The following is a 24,080-nucleotide window of genomic DNA, read 5'->3' as shown; positions in this document are numbered from 1 at the left end:
CAAACTGGGAAGACTACACACCGTGAAAACAAAACAATGTAATTAATTTCTAGTTAGCTATCATTCCCTGATGAAGGCTTGGAGCCCGAGGCTACTCTTTTCTTCTGTGAGGAAGGTTAGCAAGTGATGAAAGTGCATTAAAGACCTTGTGGTTGGAGGCATCCTTGCTGTGTGTTTTGTTATTTAATGCCAGACTTGTATACCTCTACTCTAGCCTCTTTCCCCACCAGCTCCTCTCTGGGGAGAACTGAAAGTTCTCTGGTTCTCTCAACATTCTCCTTCCAATTGGCTGTTTATACCTAGAAGCCCTCAAAACACACACGCATCTCTCCAGTTTCTGCTTTATGATAATCTTCCCGTTCTAATTATGTCTCAATAGGTCAACGGCAAAGACTTATCCCGAGCAACTCATGACCAGGCTGTGGAAGCTTTCAAGACAGCCAAGGAGCCAATCGTGGTGCAGGTGTTGAGGAGGACACCTCGAACCAAGATGTTCACGCCTGCCTCAGAGTCACAGCTGGTAGACACAGGCACCCAAACCGACATCACCTTTGAACACATCATGGCCCTGACAAAGATGTCTTCTCCCAGCCCACCTGTGCTGGATCCCTACCTGCTACCTGAAGAGTAAGTATCCCAGCCATGACTTACTAACTTGTTACATACAGCAAAAGAACCCTGGGAAGGTTGTCTTCTTCCTTTCCATGGAGAGAAAGAAATGAATGTATCTTATAATTTTCCTCCAAGTTGCCTGTGTTTAACTTTATTGTTTATAGAGGCAATAAATTGAATCCTGCTCAAAACTGCTCTGACATATTAATGACTTTATTATAACCCTGGAGCAGAGTTATTCAAATTATATTCTAAGAATAAAATTACTTACAACTGTTGTAAAAGTTGTATCGGAGTAAAATTTAATCACTGCAAAGGGTAATTTGAAGTTTTTTTTCCTAGTTACCACTGGAGGGAATGCTGATTGTTGTTTTAAATAGACAACAGTGTAAACTGTTGAGTGTAGAAAGCGCCCTGGAGGTTATGCACTCTGCTTTCTTGGGTCTCATTTCAAGCCCACATCCAGGCACTAAACCGGAGGCCTACCCCATATAAATAATTACTGCTGTGTATCAGTTGCATAGTAGCTGTGCTCAAACACCTTGATAATGTCTTTCTACACAACTGTACCGTCTATGGAAGACATGAATCAGTTCAGAGACTTTAGGTCAGATAGACATAATGCCCAAACTAATCTCTACCATGGAGTCTGGGTCATTTTCCTTTCTTACATCCAGCCTTAGTTTTTCTATGCTGCAGTAAGATAAGGATGCAAGGCATACCTGTCTCGTGGAATTGTTGAAGAATTAAATGAAATACCGTGGGGCTGGTCATCGGGTAAGCCTTCAGTGAAGTGGTGGCGGTGGCTGTTAATTCAGGAACAAGTCAAAACTGAGAAAGCTACCAACACCACTGGCTTAAAGATGCCCAGCTAGATTTAGCTTTTGCCCATGGAACCATGCAATCTGAAGGCATGGCCTCTTTAGCTGACACAAGATACCCCTGTCTTGCCCCATTACGGCTGCATCTGGGTTCAGGTAATTGCCTGGATGCATTATTTCAAAAGAATTTTTGGCTCTTCCAGAGAAGCCTCTGAGCCATACCTGTTGGATTTCTATTAGTCACCCGGTAGCTGGAGTACCCACACATCTCCTATGGGTCTGTCAAATCCCGGACAAAGGCTTGCTTTTCATCTTGTGGGTTTGGTGGTTAGCTGTCATCTACCACTGGGGCTAATTCCCCAGTTGACAGGAATGAAGTCTGGTGCAGCTGACAGCATGAAAAGGGAGAAGACAGGACCTTCATGTAATGCTCACCGTTCACACAGTATGCCAGCTTACAAAGAGCTGTCACCTGCTTATTTGCCTATAGAGACAGTGTATTGTAGACTGAGGTCCTGTTCGGCACTCCTTTATTTGTCTGTAGAGACTGGGCATTGTGGAATGAGGACCCTTATGTACCTATAGACTAATATAGTGAATGCTCCATTATTTATCTATAGAGACTGGCCACTATAGACGGAGGGAGGTTTTGTTCAGCATAAGACAGTGGTGGGAAAGCAGAGCTACCCTCTCTCACCTCTCAGCCCTGACACTCTGCAGTGTCCCAGCTGATCCTGGGAAGCATCTGGTCCTCTCCCTGAGCATGGCCTTAAAACCAGTTACTTGACACTACAGTCCAGAACTGCTTGTGTTATTGATGAGCCCTTCAGGGCCATGTGTGACTCTCAGATGGTAAACTGTCAGAGTAACAGGCCTTTTAGACCAAACCCCTAATCTCTTCTTAAGTCTAGCTAACGTGACATGCCTTATCCCCTGGAGGGAACTTGAGAAATGTCACAAAGTCCAGAGGTCACACAACAGCAAGACTGTGTGCTGAGGTTGAGCAGGGGTATTAGGTTGATGACTGAAAGCCCAGAACTTGCAGTGGGATCCCCAGGTCTAAAAGCCCCTTAAGTGCAGGCATAGATATTTGCCTGATTGGTCTGGAAACAGAAGGACTGCCCTTCTGCCCATGCCTGTTGTTTCTAAACTAAGTGGCTGGGAGGGACTGCCAGAGCCCCCTTGATTGCTGCCTGACCTGTAAAACTGTGGTGCTTTGGGTCCTCAGCCAAGTGCCGTTGGAGGCAGGAGCTTTTCATCAGCATCTGGTATGCCATTCAAAGCTCCTCCAGAGCCACTGGCCAAATGTGTTTTAGTCCCCATTGCCCTCGTTCCTGGAGGTTCCATTAACATCATTTCCAGGAGACACTGGGCTCAAATTGTTTTTATGTGTGCCGGCCTAAAAACATGTATTCCTGGCTTTTCAAGTAGAATGAGGACATACGCACACACTAGTACCTGTGAGCAGGGCTGTCTGCACGGACACACTCATCACACACATGAGCAGGCTAAGCTGTGAAGGCAAATACATTTCTCACTAGTGGATGAACGCAAAATAAATGTGAAAATCTACTGTGTCTGCAGATGGCTCAGGAATGTCTAGCATGCCACTTGAAACTGGTCTCAGAGGCCAACACATACCTGAGCGTTGCTCACAGAGGAGGTTTCACCAGCAAGATTAAAAGTAAACACTGAGATACAAGAGCAGTGAACATGGACACATCTTCTGTCTGGAGACCAGTTGCATGAACTCATGATAAATCCATGATGGTGAGCTAGAGAAGGAACTCTGGAAACAAGGTCCATCCTGTCTTTAACCTGCGCATTCACTCTCTCCAGAGGCAGTTCAGCTTGGCCAGCATAGTGGGTTCTTTGATTTTTTTGTTTGTTTGGTTGGTTGGTTTGGTTTTGAGTTCCTAGTACCTTTGAGAATCTGATGGAGGCAACAGACTCTCCCTAGAAATAATGTTCCTATCTGTATGAGCTTATATAAGGTTTCACGTTAACAGATAGCAGCACTGGGGTAGAGGTGTTAAGAGCCATATCCAAAGGGAATGATCTCTGGAAGGATCTGTACTGTCAGTGGCTAGGGATAGAAAACAGATGATTATCCAAGAATCGGGGCCTTGACAACCTTCCGTCTCTCTGCAGGCACCCCTCATCCCATGAATACTATGATCCCAATGACTACATGGGGGACATCCATCAGGACATGGACAGGGAAGAGCTGGAGCTGGAGGTAGGAGCCACCCTTGTTCTTGTTGTTCTTGTTCTTAGGGAGTCTCCATTGGGTTCAGAGTTCTCTACACGTGTAAATGTAGTTTATGGATAATAATGAAATTATCAAAATCTGTGCCTTCTTTAATAATCCACACGACCACCAGCCCTTGAAAGGCAGGGCTCAGCTTCTTCCTCTTTACATTAATTCAAGACAAAGTCTAAAAGTCAGGTCCCCAAAGCAAACTGTCAAAAGGAGGTCCTAGGGGCTGGGAAGGTGGCTCTGTGGTAAAGTGCTTGCTGTATGAGTACTGGAGTTTGGATCCCCGGCACCTACATAAAAGCCAGGTAGGATGACTTGCGTTTATAACCCCAGAGTTTGCGAAAGCAGGGACATGTAGATCATGGAGGCTCCCTGGCCAGGCGCCTTAGCTGAATTAGTGAGCTCTGGATTCAGGAAAGAAACCCTTTCTCAAAATATAAAGTGAAAATAACAGAAGACAGCATATGATATATATGGCCCTATACATACATGCACAGGCAAGTACACACACACACACACACACACACACACACACATGTCTACAAGCACACACTGAAAGTACTGTAAACCTCCTTACCTTAATCACCACTATTAAGATATCTTTTATATCTGAGATTATAATATACTCTCATCATTTTCCCTTCCCTTTCCTAATTCTCCTTGTTATCTTTCACATGGCTTCTTTTTCTATTAGTTGTGGTTGTGTGTATTCCTGAATACAACCTCCTTCATCTGCATACTGTTACTTGTAGGTGTGACCCTTGTAGGCTCACTTTTGGTGTTGGATAACCTATCAGTGTGCTCTTCCCTGTGGAAGGCTATTTGTCCCACTCTCCGCATTCCTTAATTCCCTGTGTAGCTCTCTGTGTAGGGCTGAGGTCTCCATCCACTTTAGTGTATGTCTGTTGTTGTCCTTGTTCAGTTTGTTGATTGGCAGTCATGTTGGTGAGACTTTATGGGTATTTTGGCTAGTTTGTATGTCAACTGGACGGACATACAAAGTAGACTTAGCTGAAAGGGGAGAAACTTAACAGAAAATATCTCCCTAAAATCTGGCTGTATAGCATTTTCTTAATTACTTAATTACTGATTGATGGGGATGGTCCAGTCCATTGTGGGTGGTACCATACTAGGACTGGTGGTTCTGGGTTCTATAAGAAAGCAAGCTGAGGAAGCCATGAGAAGCAAGCCAGTAATGGCACCCCTCTAAGGCCTCTGCATCATCTGCTGCCTCCAGGTTCCTGCCCTGCTTGAGTTCTTGTCTTGGCTTCCTTCAGTGATGGCCTACAATGAAAAATTAATTATAAGCCCAATAAACCCCTTCCTTCCCAACTTACTTTTCTGTCATGGTGGTTTTTTGCAGCAATAAAAAATCTTAATTAAGACAATGGCTATAACTTCTGAAATTGCTAGAAAAATCAGTCTGATAGCAAACTCCCTATTCCCCTGGCTCTTATCATCTTTCCATCCCTTTTCCCACAATAATACTTTAGCTTCAGTGCAGGAGTTGTATTGTAAATGCATCTGTTGGGACTCAGCTATACAACTCTGCATTTTGATTAGCTATGGTTTTCTGTAATGGGCTGTCTGTTGCAAAGAGGAGTTTCCTTGATTGAGAATGAGGACTACACTTATCTGTGGGTATAAGAACTAATATTTAGAATATAGTTAGGGATTATGTTGGTTGAGTAAGTAGCAGTTGTAGGTTCTCCTCTAGGAACCATGACTCCATTAGCACTGAGTAATTTGCTGGGTTTCCAGTGCCAAGCGTAATTTTCCTCTTGTTGAATGAGTATTAAGTCCAATTAGAGAGGTATTGGTTACAGCCAAGGTATGCCTGCCACTACTGTACCCTGAGGGTTATCAGGTTATAAGGCCATGGTTGTTGTTGAAACAAGGACAATACTCAACAATATGGTGATAAGCAGGGTGACTGAATGTAGCCCACCCCCAACAAAAAAGGAGCTGCCCCCAAAATCTCCTTCTTTACATTTCCTAAATGCTTCCCTTAGTTAGGGTTCCTACTGCTGTGAAAAGACCCCAGACAAAGGCAACTCTTATAAAGGATAACATTTCATTGGGGCTGGCATACAAGTTCAGAAGTTCAGCCCATTATTACCAAGGTGGGAGCATGGCAGTGTCCAGGTAGGCATAGTGTAGGAACTGCTGAGAGTTCTACATTTTGATCTGAAGGCCACCAGGAGAAGCCTGTCTTCCAGGTAGCTAGGAGAAGCAAGCGTCTCAACCCCCCCCCCAATGACATACATCTTCCAACAAGGCCACACCTCCTAATTATGCTACTCCCTGAGCCAAGCATATTCAAACCACCACAGTGCTCTTGAGACTGCCACAAAAATCCACAGCTCTCCCCAAATATTATAGAGGCCAAAGAGCCTAATACCATAAATATCATACATTGTTACATTGCCCTCTATTGAGTTAATTGAAAAAGTATCACATTCTATCATATCATTCTTTATACTTTCAGAAAACCATTGTTTAATAGTTCAATGTGTCATTATTATTATTATTCAGAGATTATGTAAAAACTAACTTGTGGAACAGGGTTAAGACAGCACATGATACTGTTAGGTAATCCCTTTAGCTCTATGTAAAAGTCAGCCAGAGGAAATCCACCCATTCATATTTTATCTACTCTGCTGGCCCACTGCTGTTCAATCTAGGCTGCCCTGCTGAAGAACAGGTGCTGATTAGCAGTAGTAGTTTGTTTCACAGTAGAAGCAGCTGGATAGCCTAGAACAGCTGTTTTCTTCTTACATCCATGAGAGCTACCTGGTTCTCACTACAGAACAGGGTGAAGATCAATAAAAGTATAGAATCAGGCAACACAAAGGGATGCTCACTGACAGCTAGGTATGAACACAGCTTAGGATTTGGCATTTTATTCTTGAAGCAGCCAGCTGCTCTTCCAGGACACTTGAATGCATCCTCTTCCAACAGAGGGCTCAATGGTCAAGTGCATTAAGGGAATGCAAAAGTAAATGGATTTCATGAAGGATGTTAAGATCTTGACTGTTGGGTTAGCATGGTAAATACAACAGGGGAGTGGGAGCTGTACAGAAAACAGATTCCCCAAACCTCTTTGCAACTTACTGGATCTGTCTGGAATTCTCTAGATACTGTAGAAGAAACAGTGTCCTCCCAGAAGAGTCTATTATTCCTGGAATGACACTGCTATGTGACAGCCATCATAGAGGGAACAAGGAGAGTCTTCTATAAGCTTCCAAGTATCTCAGAAGCTGGATTTCTGAAATAGCATAGACATTGTGGCTTGGGGTATTTAGTTAAAGTTGGCTTCACACCAGTGGGTCCCCCTTGTTCCTTTGAGGAGCCGATGGAAGAATAGGTTCTCCCCAGAAACATAGTCTTGTCTGTAAGAACTCAGATTTACAGTACACTGAGACAGTGTAATACCTGCCCAATTTAGACCACTCTCACATACGACATTTCCCCATTGCTGGTTATCACCAGAACTGTAATTTGCTTTTAATTTCTCTTGAATTCAGTTAATTCCAACTAAGGTAGTTTCTATGCCACTGCCTCAAGCAGAAAGTCGGCATCAGCTATCACAGATAGAAGCTGATACAATTCAGTGTACCAAGTACAAGACAGTGTTATTAAACCCTTGTATTTACTGCAGATGCCTTCCGAGGACTGGGAGCTCGCCGCAGCTCTCTTTATCTTTTCTAAGGAGATTGGGTCAATATCAACAGCATTAAGGCGGCTCCAGACTGATTCTTTCTACCTCTAAAAGATGCAACAGTCTCAACATCAACAGCCTAAGAGCCTCTTGAGTGTCTGAGAACCTCATTATTCAGGTTATGATAGAAGGACCAGCAGCCCTGCCTCCTCTTGGTTTTATAGAGCCTTGGTCCCCCAAAACTACAAGAGAGTCACAAGTTCACAAGGTCCCCAAGTGTCTCAGTCCACAGTGAAGTCAAAGGCTATGATCTAGGGCCATGGGTTCAGGTCTCCAAGCCCAAGCTTCCACATCTCGTTCCCAGGAGTCACACCAGGAAGGTGTGAGTTCTGGCATGCCATTCAGTGTGGCAGCAGCATATACTGCCAAGTCACTAATGCCATCCATATTGTCCAATTATCACAAGCTAGAAATGGAAGAGCCCATCCCCAAGACATGAGACAGGGCAAAGAGACTTTCCAAGAAAAAAAAAAAGGCAGAAATGAATAATCCACATCATTGGAATACTCAAGAGTATTTTTGTACTAGTATGAATGCATTTATCACTCTTTGCTTTCTTTAATTATCTATTATTTATATGTGTGTATGTGAGAGACAGAGAGATCTAGACAGAGACAGAGAAAAGGTGCACATGTGCCATGCCATACGTGTAAAAGCCAGAGAACAACTCCGTGGAATAACTCCTCACCTTCCACCTGTATGTGGATAATTCAATTCCAGGCGATAGACCTGCTCAGTAAGTGCCTTTACCAGCTCAGCAGTCTGCCTAGTGCCCTGAGCCCAGCAATTGTCATATTTTGATGCTAGGAGAGTTTTCAGTCATACTCATTTAGAAGTCTACTCTCGGTTTCTTTCTGAGCATCTCGTTATATTTAGTCTACTGTTTGCTACTTAGAAATACACCATCAGGAAGCCATCATCTTGCTTGCCTGAAGGAGCCTCTGAGAGGACTAGCCTGTGACCCTTTAAGTAGCCCTTTAATACAGTTCCTATTTGTGGGGACCCCCCAACGATAAAATTATTCTCATTGCTATTTCATAACTGTTATTTTGCTACAGTTAAGAATTGTAATATAAATATGTTTGGAGATAGAGACTTGCCGAAGGGATTGAGGCCCACAGGTTGACCATCATGACCCTTAGACATTAGCTTAGCATTTCACTGAAGAGCCAGCAAATGGGCATGCCCATCTGTGGTTCTTTTGAATGGTGGTGATCACTAGGCCCTGCAGGTGAGAAGGCTGCTTCCTCCTGTGCTCTTTTGGTCATGATGGGTTTCCTCAGTTAAGCACTGGTTCAGGTAGTGCACCTTTAGCTTTTAGAGAAGCAACTGCCCTAATTCATGAAGTATAATGGCAGAGAAGGGAAAACCACAGAGCCAGAGTTGGATAGAGAGTCTGGGTGCTGGAGGCTTGGTCTCTAGAAGTACCATGTGGAGAACTAGGCAAACCTTTAAAGGGCTGGGCCTGGTGGGTAGTAATTAGGTCATGGGGCTTTGCCTTTAAAGGGATTAAAGACAGGCTCAGGGGATGCATCTGTTCTGATGAGAGAGGATTGCTACAAAGTAAAGCAACTCTCTACATTTAGCGTCTTGCTTCCTAGTAAACCGTGTGTTCTCTCTCTCTCTCTCTCTCTCTCTCTCTCTCTCTCTCTCTCTCTCTTTCTCTCTCTCTCTCTCTCTATCTCTCATGTGTTTGCCATGGCACCCTCTGCTGTACTCTGATAGAGCCAAGCAGATTCCAGACGCATGCTTTGTACCTCTCAAATCATAAGGTAGAAGAAAAAGTATAAAGTCCCTAGGCCCAGGTGTTCTCTTACTGCAGCATAAAACTGGTGGAAACATTCAGTGTCTTACTGAGGATCACTGTAAGGAATTTCCATTAGGGAACAGTGGCTGTCCCCCTAGTCCATGGCTGGGTTACATCTGCAGAAAGATACGGAGACAAGTTTACTTGTCAGCTTGAGAGGGTCAACAACAATCCCCTGTTAAGATCTGAGTTTGCTACAGCAGACCTAGTCTTCAGAAAGACACACACCCACTGTCCCTGCTCCTCACGGAAGCTCTTAGACCTCCTGTCAGTGTCTCTGCTAAGTCCCCACCTGTCTTGTTGAAGATGTTGGATCTGATTTCAGAAGTATCCGGTTTGTCTTCAAGTAGAAGGCACAGTCTCAGTGTAATGCTTATCACCCATGTTGAATGCGATAAAAGAGCAACCGATCCATGCCTATTATATGTGAGGAAAATATATACAAGTGTGTTGGGATGTTATCAAAGCCAATGCAGAGGGGAAAACAGATGTTCTTCCTTTTAAAGTACACAAAATGATCATATTTAGGTAAGTGTCAAATCCCTGTTATTGTGAAATTGCCTAGCGTTAAAGGGCTTATTCCCAAGTATACCCCAGAGTGGAGCAGCTGAATAATTACCCCTGAATTTTCAGGTACTGAACACCTGCTCCAGGTCTTCCTGCAGGCAATTAAAAAAAGAAAATAGATGTCTGATGAAGTTTTTTTGCCCTGTACTCTATTGTTTTAATTTCCCCTGTGATTCTGCAGTGGCATCCTATCCAGCCTGTGAGCTGCTGTCACCTGCATTGTTTTGATGATGTCCTTATAAGACCAGAAAGGAAAGGCCATCTACAATTTAAACGGGGAGGGGAGGGCCCTGAAATGATTCTGATTTCTCAGAATAACAGAAGTAGACCATATGGGAATTGGGATGGTCTTGGAGATACCATGGGAGACTGTAATCTATCTAGAAAGTTCTCATTAAAGCTATAAGGCAAAAGGTGAGTGCTCATTTAAGGAACTCAGCATGGTTCTGACTTTGGTTGAGTCAGCCTCCTGTTAACTCTCCCAGTGTCACAAGAATCTTCAAGATTCTTTCTTTGTGTATATGACCAACTAAAAACAGGGCCTTGACATATCAGAGTTCAGTCTTGCCTAGCATAACATCACTGAGAGACGTTTGACGAATTGTGCTATAGGCCAATAGCACAATCATCTGCATCTTGTCTGATGACCCCAGTAGAGTACAAACTTCATTCAAGAGTGGGCTCTTCTGTTGCCCATGTCCAAATAGTGTCTGGAATAGTCTATAACCAATGCTTTGGCACCTAAATATTTGTTGAAAGGAAGAATAAGTAATTTGGTGTGAGTTCTCATGTGTCTTTTTAGACACATCACTACATGAGTACATATAGGAACAGTTTAGATATCTGACAACCATCTTGGATCAGTAAGGTAAGGAATTATGAAGAAGTGACTGGGTTTCTTTGAGAGGAAGAAACCATTCGAGTTAGGTTTAGGGTTTCTTCCAATTTAATTTGCTGAGGCTGAAACAAAGACCTTGAGTCATGAAGGTGGTATGTCCCCTTAATAATGCTAATTGGAATACCATGTTAGTTTCATCTGAAATGTCAGACTCAGCTACTCATTTCTATCAAATAGTCCATCTAGACCAATAAGCAATGAGACACCAGGGATGGGGATGGGAGTGGTGTAATCCAGCTAGTGCTGATGCATTATTCATACCTGATTAATGGTTGTCTTTGAAATCCTATCTCCATCATCATGACAGCTGTGTATTGATAACCTCTATGGCTTCACCTATGAGTTCAACAAGGCTCAGAAGCAGAAATAAATGTTGAAAACTGACCAATTCCTTGAGAATTTTGAGGAATTTCTATTCTTAACAAGTCTCATTAAAGAAAGGTCAAATGGCTTGAAAAGTTTGATCAAGAGAAGTTGGCACCTGTTTGTTGATAATCAAACCAAGTTTATGTTTTCGTTAGATATTTTTTCCCCTGCCTTATAATCTCAAGCTCATTCAATTTTGTTGAGAACATACCATTCCTCCATGGTAAGGCTGGATGCTGCTGATATTGTATAATCCATTATTTAGCTATGAATGCTTTCCTGTCATCATCAAGCCAAGTTAAAAACATGGATCAATGCAGATACAAAGACAGTGGAAAAGTAATCCTTGGGAGAAAGTAACACTTCCTTTTCTCAAGATCATTAAAAACCTGCTAAGGTCACTCTGGCTTAGCCACAGCCTCTTCTCTGGGATAGAGATCCATCCCAGAGAAATAGGGATTAAGGCTAAACTTATCATCTAAGAGTTTCTAAGAATTGCCAGATAAACATGAGAAACTTATAGCTCAATGCCAAGTATATTCCTAAACCCCAGATGCCCCTGTTTGTTTACCAAGTATGTTGCCAATATCAGTTCATCCACTACTACAAAGCCTTTTAGAACAAGATGGAAAATTGCTCCTACTGTACCACCCTTCAACAAGAATGATACTGCCTATCTTGTACTTAAAGGTCAGTCAGGTTGTTAAGTTTTGTTTCGTAAGCAACTACAGTGGGTGCAAAAGAGAAAACTTTGACGTGAAGGCAGGTGTTTTCAGTTAGAGCATGTGCCTCTCCTGCTGTCTCTTTACCAGTGTCTCATGTATCCATGTCTCATGCAGGAGTAAGGTGGACCACACATCCAGGTCCTGAATGAAGTCTAGCTTTTATAGCTTCTCAGTGAGATCCAGCTAAACTGAGGATGGGACTCTGTCCATGAAAGTCTGTCCTCGGAGGATTGGCAGCAGGGCTCAAAGGCTGAATGCAGCCCTGATCTCTACCTCAGTCTGCTGCTGTGAGGGACCATGTGTTCTAAAACTACCTCTAACTGGGAACAACAATAATAAAAGGACTTTATTCTCTACCATGCAGATTTTGAAACAGCAGCTATTGTAGCATCTATTTCAGGTTGAGTACCCTGTATCCCCAGATGCTTGGGGGCTTTGGATGCAGTATTTTAGATTTTGAAATATTTGCACATAGATAATGAGGGAAAGGTGCAAGAAAAGCAGGTCTAAACATAAAGCTCATTTATATTCATATGTATCATATACATATATTCCAAAGGCAATTTTAGATCATTTTTATTCACTTGTACTTTAATTATGAGCAAACCCATGAGATAAGACGTAAAGTCTTCCATGTGCCCATATTATGTCAGGGTTTAGCTCAAGAACTTTGAGATGTTACTGCATTTCAAGCAAGGCCGACTCCAGCTTGCTCCCCGAAAGCCAAGTTAATGGCAACACATCAAGTGTTTGAGTATACTTGCATGAGTAGTCCTTGATTTAATTATCAGGGACACTGATGTAAATACCATAACATGGTTCAGGTTATTTTCGGAAGGCATATATGTACACTCACTCACGTGTAGAGGCCAGAGATCAGCTTCCAGTGTTTTCTCACCTTAAGTTTTGAGGACGTCACTCTTCCAGCTAAACCAGGTGGCCAGCAAGCTTGCAGGTCCCCCTTTTCCTGCCACCCCAGTGCTATGGTTTAAAACACACAGAGCGCTTGCATTTGTGTGTTGGGGATAGGAACTCAGGTCCTCATGCATTCACAGCAAGTGCTTTACCCACAGAGCCATCGCTTTGGTATTTTCAAGATATTTTCTATTTCAGCTTACAATTTTGTACTAAGAATTTCCCCCTGGTTATAAAAATTTAGAATACAAATCTATATGGGCAAAAGAAAAAGCAAAGCCACACCAGCTGTAATATGAACTAATGTCTTTTAGCTTAATACTTCTACAATTTTGTCAAGTAAAACAATGGCCCAGAGGTAGAGAGATGCTTGTCAAGATAGCATTTTACCAAACTCATATGCTATAGACTTGATATTAGGCATTGACATATTTGGCACCAAGATAGATAAAGCCAACCCTTTTCTGAATAGAAGAGGACCCTTTCTTATGAGTCCTTTTTTTTTCCTACCCAGAAACCCCTAATACACTACATAGTTCCTTTCTATGATATGATTTCCACACATCTTCCTGATCTCATATGCCACTCAGTGCATGTGTCACAGAATCATGCCTGGCTATGATAAAAGATCCCAAGAGCAAGCTTGGCTGTTTTGCTGTCAGTCTGTGACTGACTGATGCAGGAACATTTAACTTATCCTGTGGACAGCTTCCCGATACCACCTTCAGTTAAACAGATATGCCTTTGGTTATCAAGACAATGTCATAAAACTTTCTACACACTTCCTTCAACTCCTGTGAGTTACCATGAAACACACTTCCAGGAAGGTTAGAATGAAGCAAAGTAGAGCCAGAGCATCTTCACTAGTTTCTTAAGAGACTGTCATCTTGGAAGTCACACAGAGGAGAACCTAGCCCGTTCTCTCACATTGAATCCTACTGGAAGTGGAATCGCAATACTGTTTGTCTCCTCCAATCTTTGCCTAAGATCTTGCTTTCTCTCCAACCTGTTCCTGGACCAAATGGGTCCTGTGAGGAAGAGCCCAAGGCTCAGTGACAGCATTTGATCTGCACCTGTCTAAGAAGACCTGAGCCACTAATTATGAAATCTCACTGATTTCAGACTGTCCATTCACGAATGTCCAAGAAAGGGCCCCTTCAACACAGTCATTAGACAGAGCACAATCCAGTGAGGACAGCTGAGAGGTGTTTGAAGCAGAAGTGTGGTGTGCTACTTTTATTTGGAGGGTGAAACCTAGTTATTCCAAAGGATTTGCAGATAACCCTCATGATTCAATATACCCCTGAATACCAGCCTGCCTAGCATACTCACAAACAAGGATGGAAATTTCCATCTAGTGCAACTAGAGCACTAGAAATTAACAGTTTCATTTAATGAGAATTTACCATATTGTTAGAGCTATCATTAGGAAGTCACTGAATTAATTAACATATCAGTGATCAGAAAATACACTAACAGCATCTTATTAAGGAGAGGCGCTCTGCACAAACAGCTTGTTGTAACCACTGGTTACTTGTGACACAAATATAATTATTAAATTGCCACTCGCTGTGGGTCAGGCCCAGTGCTGTGAGCCTCATCTCCCAGCCCAACTTGTGCTAGTGAGCAAATAAAGGCTTAGGCAAGTCAAAAGGCCCATGGTGAAGCTTCTAGATAAGGGTAGACTAGGGATTTGCATATATGCCAGCGTTCATAACCATCTTACTCGCAACAGATCAAGGCAGTGCCCACCTAACCATAAGGCCAAGCTCCTCGCACTGGTCTAGGGACTGCCACCTGTTTTGGCCCCTTCGCATGTCCACATCCACTTTGCTTCTTTCTCCCTATTTACAAAGCTTTGACACACTGGCCTTGTGCCTTTGTACCCTGTTTTTCTGCTTTGTAGGCATCAGTGTTGTCGTGCACCTTGTCTTTCATGAGGGAAGGCTTTCTCCAGAAAGGCTGCTGTGCCCTTCTCACACCCTCTAGAGATGCCTCTTGGAAGTGGCTCTCATAGAGTAGTAGCCTGAAAATGCCCTCTCAGAGCCCTTCCCTCACTCCTGGTTACCCAGTAAAAACTGTAAAACTCAGACCAAAGAGCTGGCTGGATCGATTATTAGCAGGTGGCCCCTCAAATGGACCCCAGAGCTTGCAGCTGCGCCAACCCTACATGAGTCCCTGGCAGAGTGAGTGGCAGGGTGAGAAGGCTTGGAAACCACTCACAGAGACCCAAAAGTATCCTCCCAGAACTCCCAAGGTTTTCGAAGTTCTGACATCATTCGGAAGCGCAGACTAATTGGCACAAACAATAACATTGCCTGTCACTGTGGGTCCCAACATTGGGCTCAGTTTGCTATTTTATCTTACTTAATTTGCAGGAACAGTGGCTGAAACTAATTCTCGACTGTAAATATCGCAGCTGTTGTAGAAAGCATTAATTGCACATTCTCACGTTACTCTCCTTCTCGGATCAATTTATGCGTAATCTGTTTGCACGTTCTATTCCTGTGCATATTAAGGGGCTCAGCATGAGATGATCTAGCCCAACATGCTAGAAACATTTGTACCGAAGTGGCTGGAACATTCGGGGTGTGGAAATATTATTGTTTGTGGCAGACATTGAAAGAATGCTTTTTAAAAGCCCTGCCCCTGCGGTCCTGACGCTGACTGAAATATGGGTAATTTTTCTTGGGGAGGATCAATAAAATAACTATTTTCAAAATGACTTTATATTGACTGAGAGGTCAGAAATGCCCAGGGCATTGATCCCATGTCCATAATCACTTTTTGTTTGGTAAGTTAACTGGCTCTACACAGTCGAATGCAAAGAAATCCAGTTCATCATTTAAACCAAATATTTTCAAAGCATTTGACATGCCCCCAGTTCCCTTTTCTGCTGGAATCTCACAGAGAAGGTTTTCTTTGTGTAGGAAGTGGGCCTCTACAGGATGAACAGCCAGGACAAGCTGGGCCTCACTGTGTGCTACCGGACAGATGACGAAGACGACATTGGGATTTATATAAGTGAGGTAAGAAAGCTAAGGTTTGAAAATTAACCTCTCAAAGCTAAAACAGTCGGGTTTTATGTTTCTTTGTTTTTGTTCAGAAACCCTAGACCTTGCTCCTCAAGAGGATCTTTGGAAAGATACAGGATGCATGGCCCACCCCCTTTCATCACACTCCGTGGAAGTACATCTTTACGCAGGGGTTAAGTTCTAATGTCGGTACATAAGGCAAAATTACCCTTGAGAAGCCGCAAACCAACCATAAAATGGAGTTGCTTCCATGGTCTGTGTGCTCAGCCCCGAGGGAAGAGCAGCCCCACACTCACCCAACTCAAGTGCAGTGGGAGGCAGAGAGACAGATATCGTTTAAAGTCTCTCTTCCCATCATAGTAAACACAGTTGAGTTCATATACATCAAACATAACTTACAAAGTTACGTGGACCTATCAAAGTACAGAGACGAAAGATCTTTCTAGAAGAGGCAGAATGGAGAAATTGACCTCACTATGAATACTTTCCTATGCATGTGCCGTCCTTCCTTGTGGTTGCGAAAAACCAATTTCCCAAAGAAATCAAATCTGTCTCTATGGCCTGGGCCAAGAGCCATATCTGCTAAAGACTACACAGTCAACTCATTGGATAGGCACCACCCACCAAGCTTTGCATGTCACGTCAGCATGTTTTAGGGAACCCCTGTTATCCTCAGTCCCACTTGTCCCAATTATACAGCTGTCTTCCAAAATATGATAACAAAATATGGTATGAAAGCCATCAAGTCAGGGCTGCCAGGCAGCACACCTAAGAGTGTCCTCTCACCTAATCTGTGTCAATGACTTGCTTCTAGCTACTCTGTATCCCTGTGAGTCACCTTTGCCTCTTCACCAGTTCAGGTCTAGAGCTCTGAGCCCAATCCTCTGTCACAGTACTGCCAAGCAGAGTTCTGAGAGTCCCTGGGAGGGGCTTAAAACAGATAGTTCATTTCTTCCTGTGCACAATGCTAAGTCCTGTCTGTAATCTGTTCAACATAGAAAGGCAAGGATATGTATGATATACTATGTTAAAGACACCCTTTGCCTGTGTCCATGCTGAGGCTGTCCACTGTGTGTTTCAGATTGACCCTAACAGTATTGCAGCCAAGGATGGACGGATCCGTGAAGGAGACCGCATCATCCAGGTAGGTGCACTTTCCGTGGATGCACACCTTCAGCAAAGAAGTGAGTTCCAGAAATAGCTCTCAGGTTGGAAATTCAGGAGAGGTTTAAGAACAGGAACCAGGAATTCAGCTAAGTAGTGAGACCAGCCATGTGGAATTAGTGAATGAGACTAATTAGCTAGTCACACACAGAAGGGGAATTAAAGACAGAGTAAGCTCTCCCAGATTTTGGACCAAATACCTCTGAGAAGTCTGAAATTTCCGAATTTCACATTTGCCTGTCCTATATAGACTCTGTTCTGAGGGTGACATCTTTACCTTGAATCCTGTTGTTCTGTGTAGGCAAATTAAGGCTGCTTACGTCTTTCTTCCAGCTATAATTGTTTCGGGGGGAGGTGTTCAAGAAGTCCAGATTAGTATCAAACTCACTATGTAAAGACGAACCTAAACTTCTGATTCTCTTGTCTCCTCCTCGTGCACACCTGGTTGGCTACGGTGCTGTGGACGGAAGCCAGGGCTTCATTTGTGCTAATCAAGCATCAATCGTGTGATGTCTATCAGCCCGGTGGTTTTTTGTAGGGTCACAGAGCCTTGGCTTCCTTGTGTCCCACGGGCTTCTCTTTCTGTCTCTTCTCAGCTTTAGCTTCATCTTTCTAATCATTTTATTTTCCCCATTTCACAAGCCACGATGTAGCATTTTGGTTCCCCACCACACTCTATGTTGTGTTTCTCCAGCCTTTAGCATGAGCCTGGACAGCTGAGTTTCCCTAGGAAAGAGACCCAGACCCTCTCACCGGAGGGCCAGAATCCTCAGCATACTTCTTGTTGCTCCGGTTTTCTGGGAACCGTTACCATTTCAAACAGGAAGTAAAAGTACTAAAACAAAGTCTTGCCTGGGTTACAGACATACCCTTCCCTGTATCCATTGTGTAATCAGGTTGAATAATGACAACCAGAAGTGTTTCCAACTTTGCTACCTCTTGGTTCTTTGACATAAAGTGGCAAAGTCGGGTGAAGGGCTCAACTTCCAAGTCAGCAGGACTGTCATGGTGTCCCTGGTGGAATATGAGCCCAGGAATAAAAATTTGCAGAACTCAGAGTTGCTGAGACAGGCAGACAGATGTCCTGCCAGAGAGTTGTCGGTGTGAAGGTGAGAGCCATCCCCGCTTGACTCACCATCTAGCCTGCTAAACTAGACACACGAAGCCCACATATACACAGCCAGTCCCTTATCTGCTGCCTGCTCCTCTCATTCCCAGAAGGCACCCTGCTGCTTTTCTCCCCTATTGTAAATAGGAAACGTCCACTTTATTTTTCCCATTTATTCTCCTGTCCAAACACGATGTCAGATTTCAGGGCTCAGATGTGGCTGTGTCCTGTCCAGCAGGGCATTAAACAGGAGTCCGGGGAGATCACCTGAAAGAGAAAGTGGGGGACAGGCCGATGCAAAGAATGGTGATCTGTCTATAGTCTGATCAAATCACCGATTTTACTTTTTTCACAAAGGAGTTATATACACAAAAAAAGGCAGGATATGGGGAAGGGGATGACACTGGAGCGTGGATATTCAGGGGGAGTACAGATATCTTCCAGAACAGAGTATCAGCTGGATGAAGGTTCAGGGGACATGTCACTATGACTCTGACTATGATTCACTTGTCCTTATCTAAGTTGGTTCTATCCACCAAGGTTACCTATCTACAAGGTGTATAAGTATTCAGCCTGACAATTTTCCACCAAAGCTGCTTGTTTACAGTAGCTTCTAGTCAACTGTTTCAGTGTTTTTCCACAGAGACCCAAGGCTTTGTGTTAGCAGGCATGTATGTCAGGCCTATGGCTGATTTTAGGCCTATAGCTAATTTTAGGCCTTCAATATATAAGCAGGGCTGCCCCTAACATGGCTGGAGCAGCCAGAGTTTTCTGGATCATATCCTGGATTCCTCCACATCATGGCTGCCTCCGGCTAAGCAAGGCCCTTCTTTCCAGAAATCAGCATTCTTTACAAGCTAAATGGAATCCATATTATGAGTGAGTGGTGGCAACTGCAGTTCTGAAGCAAGATGGAAAGCTTTTGCTCCATGCCGCCGTATCCCTTGCTACCTACACCTTCCTTCCCTTATTCTTCCAGATTAATGGCATAGAAGTTCAGAACCGTGAAGAGGCCGTGGCTCTTCTAACCAGTGAAGAAAATAAGAACTTTTCATTGCTGATTGCAAGGCCTGAGCTCCAGGTAAGTCAGTGTCCTATGAATTAAGTAGGTTAGATTTTTATAATCAAAACCAAGTCCCTAACCCTGCAGGACAATGTCAGAGTATTGCATCTGAGCTTAAAGGTGCATGCCACCTTGAGTGCGAACTTGCTGTGACTTTGTATCCATGTAACCAACCTGACAGATGCTACCCACCACAGGTTGACTAATAAAGGAATCATAGCAGGATTTACAGATGCCCCTTTCAGCCTGGATCTGAGTCCCACTTATTAGTACATTAAAGGGAAATAAACGTGAATGGAGTTGAGTCATTCAAATAGTAACTAACTGCATTAACCACTGAGTCTGGATACAAAGTAGCAAAGCAGGGGTGGGGGAGTGGTATTAGAAGCTTCCCCAGTGTGGTGTAGGGTTGGAGTTCCTTCAGTCTGATGAAGTCCTATCCAAGCCTATAGATGGACTGCTTTTTGATAACTCCTGGAGAGAGCCCTACAATTCCTCTTTCTGATGTAATGTCCTTTCTTGGGGGGGGGGGGCCTCCTTGCTGTGACTAAATACCTCTGCAAGCAACTTGAGAGAGGAGGGCTTACTCTGATTCAGTTTGAGGGGACAGTCCAGTATGTCAGGAAGGGCTAAGCAGGGTATGAAGCGGCTGTCTGCATTGTGTCCAATCATGAAGCAGAGAAATGAATCCAGTGTTCAGCTTGATTTCGCCTGTTTAATGAATGACCACTACCCCAATTCTGAGGTGTTCCTCCCTCTTCAGCTAAACCTTTCTGGACTCACTCACAGAGACACGCATAGATGTGTATCTACAGTGATTCTGAGTTCAAGCTGATAATTAATACTCTGACGTGTGTGTCACTGTTCTTCTCTTAGCTGGATGAGGGCTGGATGGATGATGACAGGAACGACTTTCTGGATGATTTACACATGGACATGCTTGAGGAGCAGCATCACCAGGCCATGCAGTTCACAGCCAGTGTGCTGCAACAGGTAAACCCTGGGGCAGCCCCACGCCACCCCAGCTAAGGAGAACGTACCCCTTCCAAGATGCTGAAGACCATCAGAAAACTCCTGCCTAAGAGCTTTTCCTGTTTGAGCATAAGAGGAATGGGGGCTGATAGGCTCCCTCACCAAGCTCATCTGTTGGAAATAGCTATATAGTTAATAGTGAATTCCAAACTCAAAGTAATCAATCTCCCTAGTACTGGAATAACAGGTACCCACCACCTTACCTTGGTTAAAAAGCTTTTATAGTTTAAAATACACAAAGTGAAGACATTGATACTACTCTGTTGGTGTTCACTGGGAAAATAGAATTACGTCACACCTTTGAAAGTAAAGCAATTCTGTGATTAACCTGAGCTGCTCAGAGCCCTGCAGCTCCCTCCTACGCCACTGTCAGAATCCTAATTACCCAGTTACCGAGTCGCTTAGGAGAACTTACACATTCTTCCTAGTTACACGTTCCTTTACTATTTAGTTATTATCTTCCCCATTTTATAGATTGAAAAAGTAAGGGTACGGGTCCAGCCCAGACTCATTAGAGATAGGCCTGGCCACTTCCTGGGCCCTAGGTCCCTCAAATGCTACAAGTCAGCCTTAGGAATTTAGAGTTCAATATAAACTCCTGTCCTACACAAAAAGATCACACTGGGTACCTCCTCCTACACCTCCTCTCAGCCCCCTCTCACCTCTCCCAGCCCCTGCCCCAAGCTTCTCATGAACTGGTTGTTCTTGTCCCTTTTTCTGATATAGAAGAAGCATGAGGAAGACGGTGGGACCACAGACACAGCCACCATCTTATCCAACCAGCACGAGAAAGACAGTGGTGTGGGGCGAACGGATGAGAGTACCCGCAATGACGAGAGCTCAGAACAAGAGAATAACGGTGAAGATGCCACGGCATCCTCCAACCCGCTGGCGGGCCAGAGGAAGCTGACCTGTAGCCAGGACACCCTGGGCAGTGGCGACCTGCCTTTCAGCAATGAGTCCTTCATCTCCGCAGACTGTACCGATGTGGACTACCTGGGCATCCCAGAGGATGAGTGTGAGCGTTTTCGCGAGCTGCTGGAGCTCAAGTGCCAGGTGCAGAGCAGCACCCCCTACAGCCTGTACTACCCCAGCAGCCCGCTGGATGCTGCCGGCAAGAGTGACCCTGAGAGCGTGGACAAGGAGCTGGAGCTACTCAATGAGGAGTTGCGCAGCATCGAGCTGGAGTGCCTGAGCATCGTGCGTGCGCACAAGATGCAGCAGCTCAAGGAGCAGTACCGTGAGTCCTGGATGCTGCACCACAGTGGCTTCCGCAACTACAACACCAGCGTGGACGTGCGCCGCCATGAGCTCTCGGATATCACCGAGCTGCCGGAAAAATCAGACAAGGATAGTTCAAGCGCCTACAACACTGGGGAGAGCTGCAGGAGTACCCCACTCACCCTGGAGATCTCTCCGGACAACTCCCTGCGGAGAGTGGCCGAGGGCAGTAGTGAAGGGGCCACAGCTAACATTGAAGCTTACAGGCCATCCTCCAAGAATCTGCTCGCAATCACCGAGGATCCCGAAGTAAGCACCCCAAACTACAACCCTAGTGCCAAAGAGCTGGACCCCAGCCAGGCTTTGGAGATCAAAGAGCGCCGAGTTAGCGATGGCAGTAGGAGCCCCACCGCCAGCCCAAAGCTGGGCAGTGCCTACCTGCCCTCTTACCACCACTCCCCGTACAAACACGCGCACATCCCAGCCCACGCGCAACACTACCAGAGCTACATGCACCTAATCCAGCAGAAGTCAGCCGTGGAGTATGCGCAGAGCCAGATGAGCCTGGTGAGCATGTGCAAGGACTTGAACTCTTCTAACTCAGCTGAACCCAGGATGGAATGGAAAGTGAAGATCCGCAGTGACGGGACGCGCTACATCACCAAGAGGCCGGTGCGTGACAGGCTGCTGCGGGAGCGTGCACTGAAGATCCGCGAGGAACGCAGTGGCCTGACCACGGATGATGATGCCATGAGCGAGATGAAGATGGGGCGCTATTGGAGCAAAGAGGAGCGCAAGCAACATCTGGTGAAGGCCAAGGAGCAGAGGCGGAGGCGCGAGTTTATGATGCAGAGCAGGCTGGATTGTCTGAAGGAGCAGCAGGCCTCCGACGACAGGAAGGAGATGAACATCCTGGAACTGAGCCACAAAAAGATGATGAAGAAGAGGAACAAAAAGATCTTTGACAATTGGATGACTATCCAAGAACTCTTAACCCATGGCACGAAATCGCCAGATGGCACTAGGGTATACAATTCCTTCCTGTCGGTGACTACTGTATAACTCTCACTTGTGTACATACGAGAGACCACTACCATTGGGGTAGACATCCCTGCCTCGTTCAATGCGGCAAGTTTTTGTATATATAAGCCCGGCCATCATGTTGATAGTCTAAATTTGCCACCCCTACAACTTTGGGTGTCCTGGCTCTGTTTTCAGTGGAGGGAAATACACCCTTACTCTCTTAGAAGGCAATATTAACAAGCAAGCGTTTTTTTCAAATAGCAATGGTAATTTTTTACTTGTTAACCTTTTTCATAAAGTGTTTAAATTTCCAAAAGATCTTTTATTAAGCATACTTTCACAGAATAATTTGTTTAAACTATATTCATATAAAAGAAGGTTAAACATGCTTTTTTTCTGCCTAAAACACAAAATGCAACTGCCAGTATGTATTTTTAATGGGACCCTATTTTGTAATGTCACTTCGCTAAATGTGTTTCATACAAGTCACCATTCATTCATACATCTTGTATCAGTTGGGGTTTCAACACAAACCCACCAAAGTCTGGTTGGTGATTACACACACGCACACACACACACATACATACACTAACCAAACTAGCAGTGTTTCTAGTCTGGATATCCATTTTTAACATTTTTCTGGTTAAGGTTCCCAAGAAAAGAGTGTCAAGGTTTTAACAGAAAGCAAAATTTCCTGCAGCTTTGTGGACGCTTAAAGCATGTTTGCAAATATTGCCGCCTGTTGGAAGAATTTGCATGTACAGGGAAGTCGTGGATGGAGACCGTTTGTGGAGTTTTAAGTGCTCATTGTTGTAGAACTTTGCTTTGTAGATTGGAAGGGACAGACTTAACCAAGCAAGTGCACAGAATCATGATTAGTTACAAACATCAAGTAAAATGAAGTTAAAATAAATTATTATTTTCTATTTGACATGCTTGGACATGGGTGTTTATTTTGCAGTGTTGATTCCCCGCCCCCTTGTTGGTTTGCGTCACCTGCTGCCTCTTATGTCTTTCAGACCATCAGATTCCTCTATTCAGCGCAGAGACAGATGAAAAAGCAAGGAAAGACTGGTGGCAAAGAATAGGGGGTCAGATAAACCATATCCTCCTGGGCTTTCACAACCTGCCTCCCAGGAAGCTTCAACCTAGCCTAATAGTCTATGAATAGGAAAACTTGTGAGCAAGCGTCTCTGCCAGGAGAAAGTGCTTTGGTTAACTCAGACACTACTCTGCCCATCCTAGCCAACATCTTGTCCAGCTTTCCATCTCTGAGATGTGTCCATCCGCCAGCCAATAGTTTTCTAGCATCGCAGAGGTCACTAAAATAACTGGGCTTGGAACCAGGCTCTCTGCCCGGCTACTGTGACTCTCAAGATCCTGAGCAGAGGACTTGCTACCAGTGTTCCCTAATTACAATGTTTACACCAATTTCAGCTGTAATGCCCACTGAAAAATGAAACTAAAGATAAGATTAGGAAGGGCATCATTTTTATTTGCCGTTACGCCAGCCATCTGGTTTACTCACTGATTTAATTGAAATTTTGATTGAAATGGCAAGAAGGTGTCCTAGGCATCTCAGACAACGATTTCTTCCCACAGACCCCATTTGAGCCCAAATCTCTCCTTTGGGGCTGGAATCTTAAGACTAATTACTATTTACACTTGTAATAAAATGAGTTAATGAAAATAAAACACTGAGAAAATGACTCATCACTAGTAAAATATCTGTTTGCTACTTC

At 44.2% G+C, this 24,080-nt stretch overlaps 1 protein-coding gene across 1 annotated transcript in view; it reads left to right on the top strand.

Moving 5' to 3' along the window:
- The window catches only part of Pdzrn3 (PDZ domain containing ring finger 3), a 226,732-nt gene extending 203,463 nt beyond the window's left edge, over positions 1-23,269 (top strand). Inside the window, exons 4-10 of the mRNA XM_028773028.1 lie at positions 380-627; positions 3,585-3,672; positions 15,623-15,721; positions 16,809-16,871; positions 18,979-19,080; positions 19,939-20,055; positions 20,821-23,269. Of these exons, the coding sequence (XP_028628861.1) occupies positions 380-627; positions 3,585-3,672; positions 15,623-15,721; positions 16,809-16,871; positions 18,979-19,080; positions 19,939-20,055; positions 20,821-22,377 (2,274 nt within the window). The 3' untranslated portion in view covers positions 22,378-23,269. The remainder of the gene's footprint in view (positions 1-379; positions 628-3,584; positions 3,673-15,622; positions 15,722-16,808; positions 16,872-18,978; positions 19,081-19,938; positions 20,056-20,820) is intronic.
- Positions 23,270-24,080: the final 811 nt, after the last annotated feature.

This window comes from Grammomys surdaster, unplaced genomic scaffold (genome assembly GCF_004785775.1).
Source record: "Grammomys surdaster isolate TR1022 unplaced genomic scaffold, NIH_TR_1.0 220, whole genome shotgun sequence".
NCBI classification, from domain to species: Eukaryota; Metazoa; Chordata; class Mammalia; order Rodentia; family Muridae; genus Grammomys; species Grammomys surdaster.
This window is presented reverse-complemented; position numbering and strand designations above follow the sequence as displayed.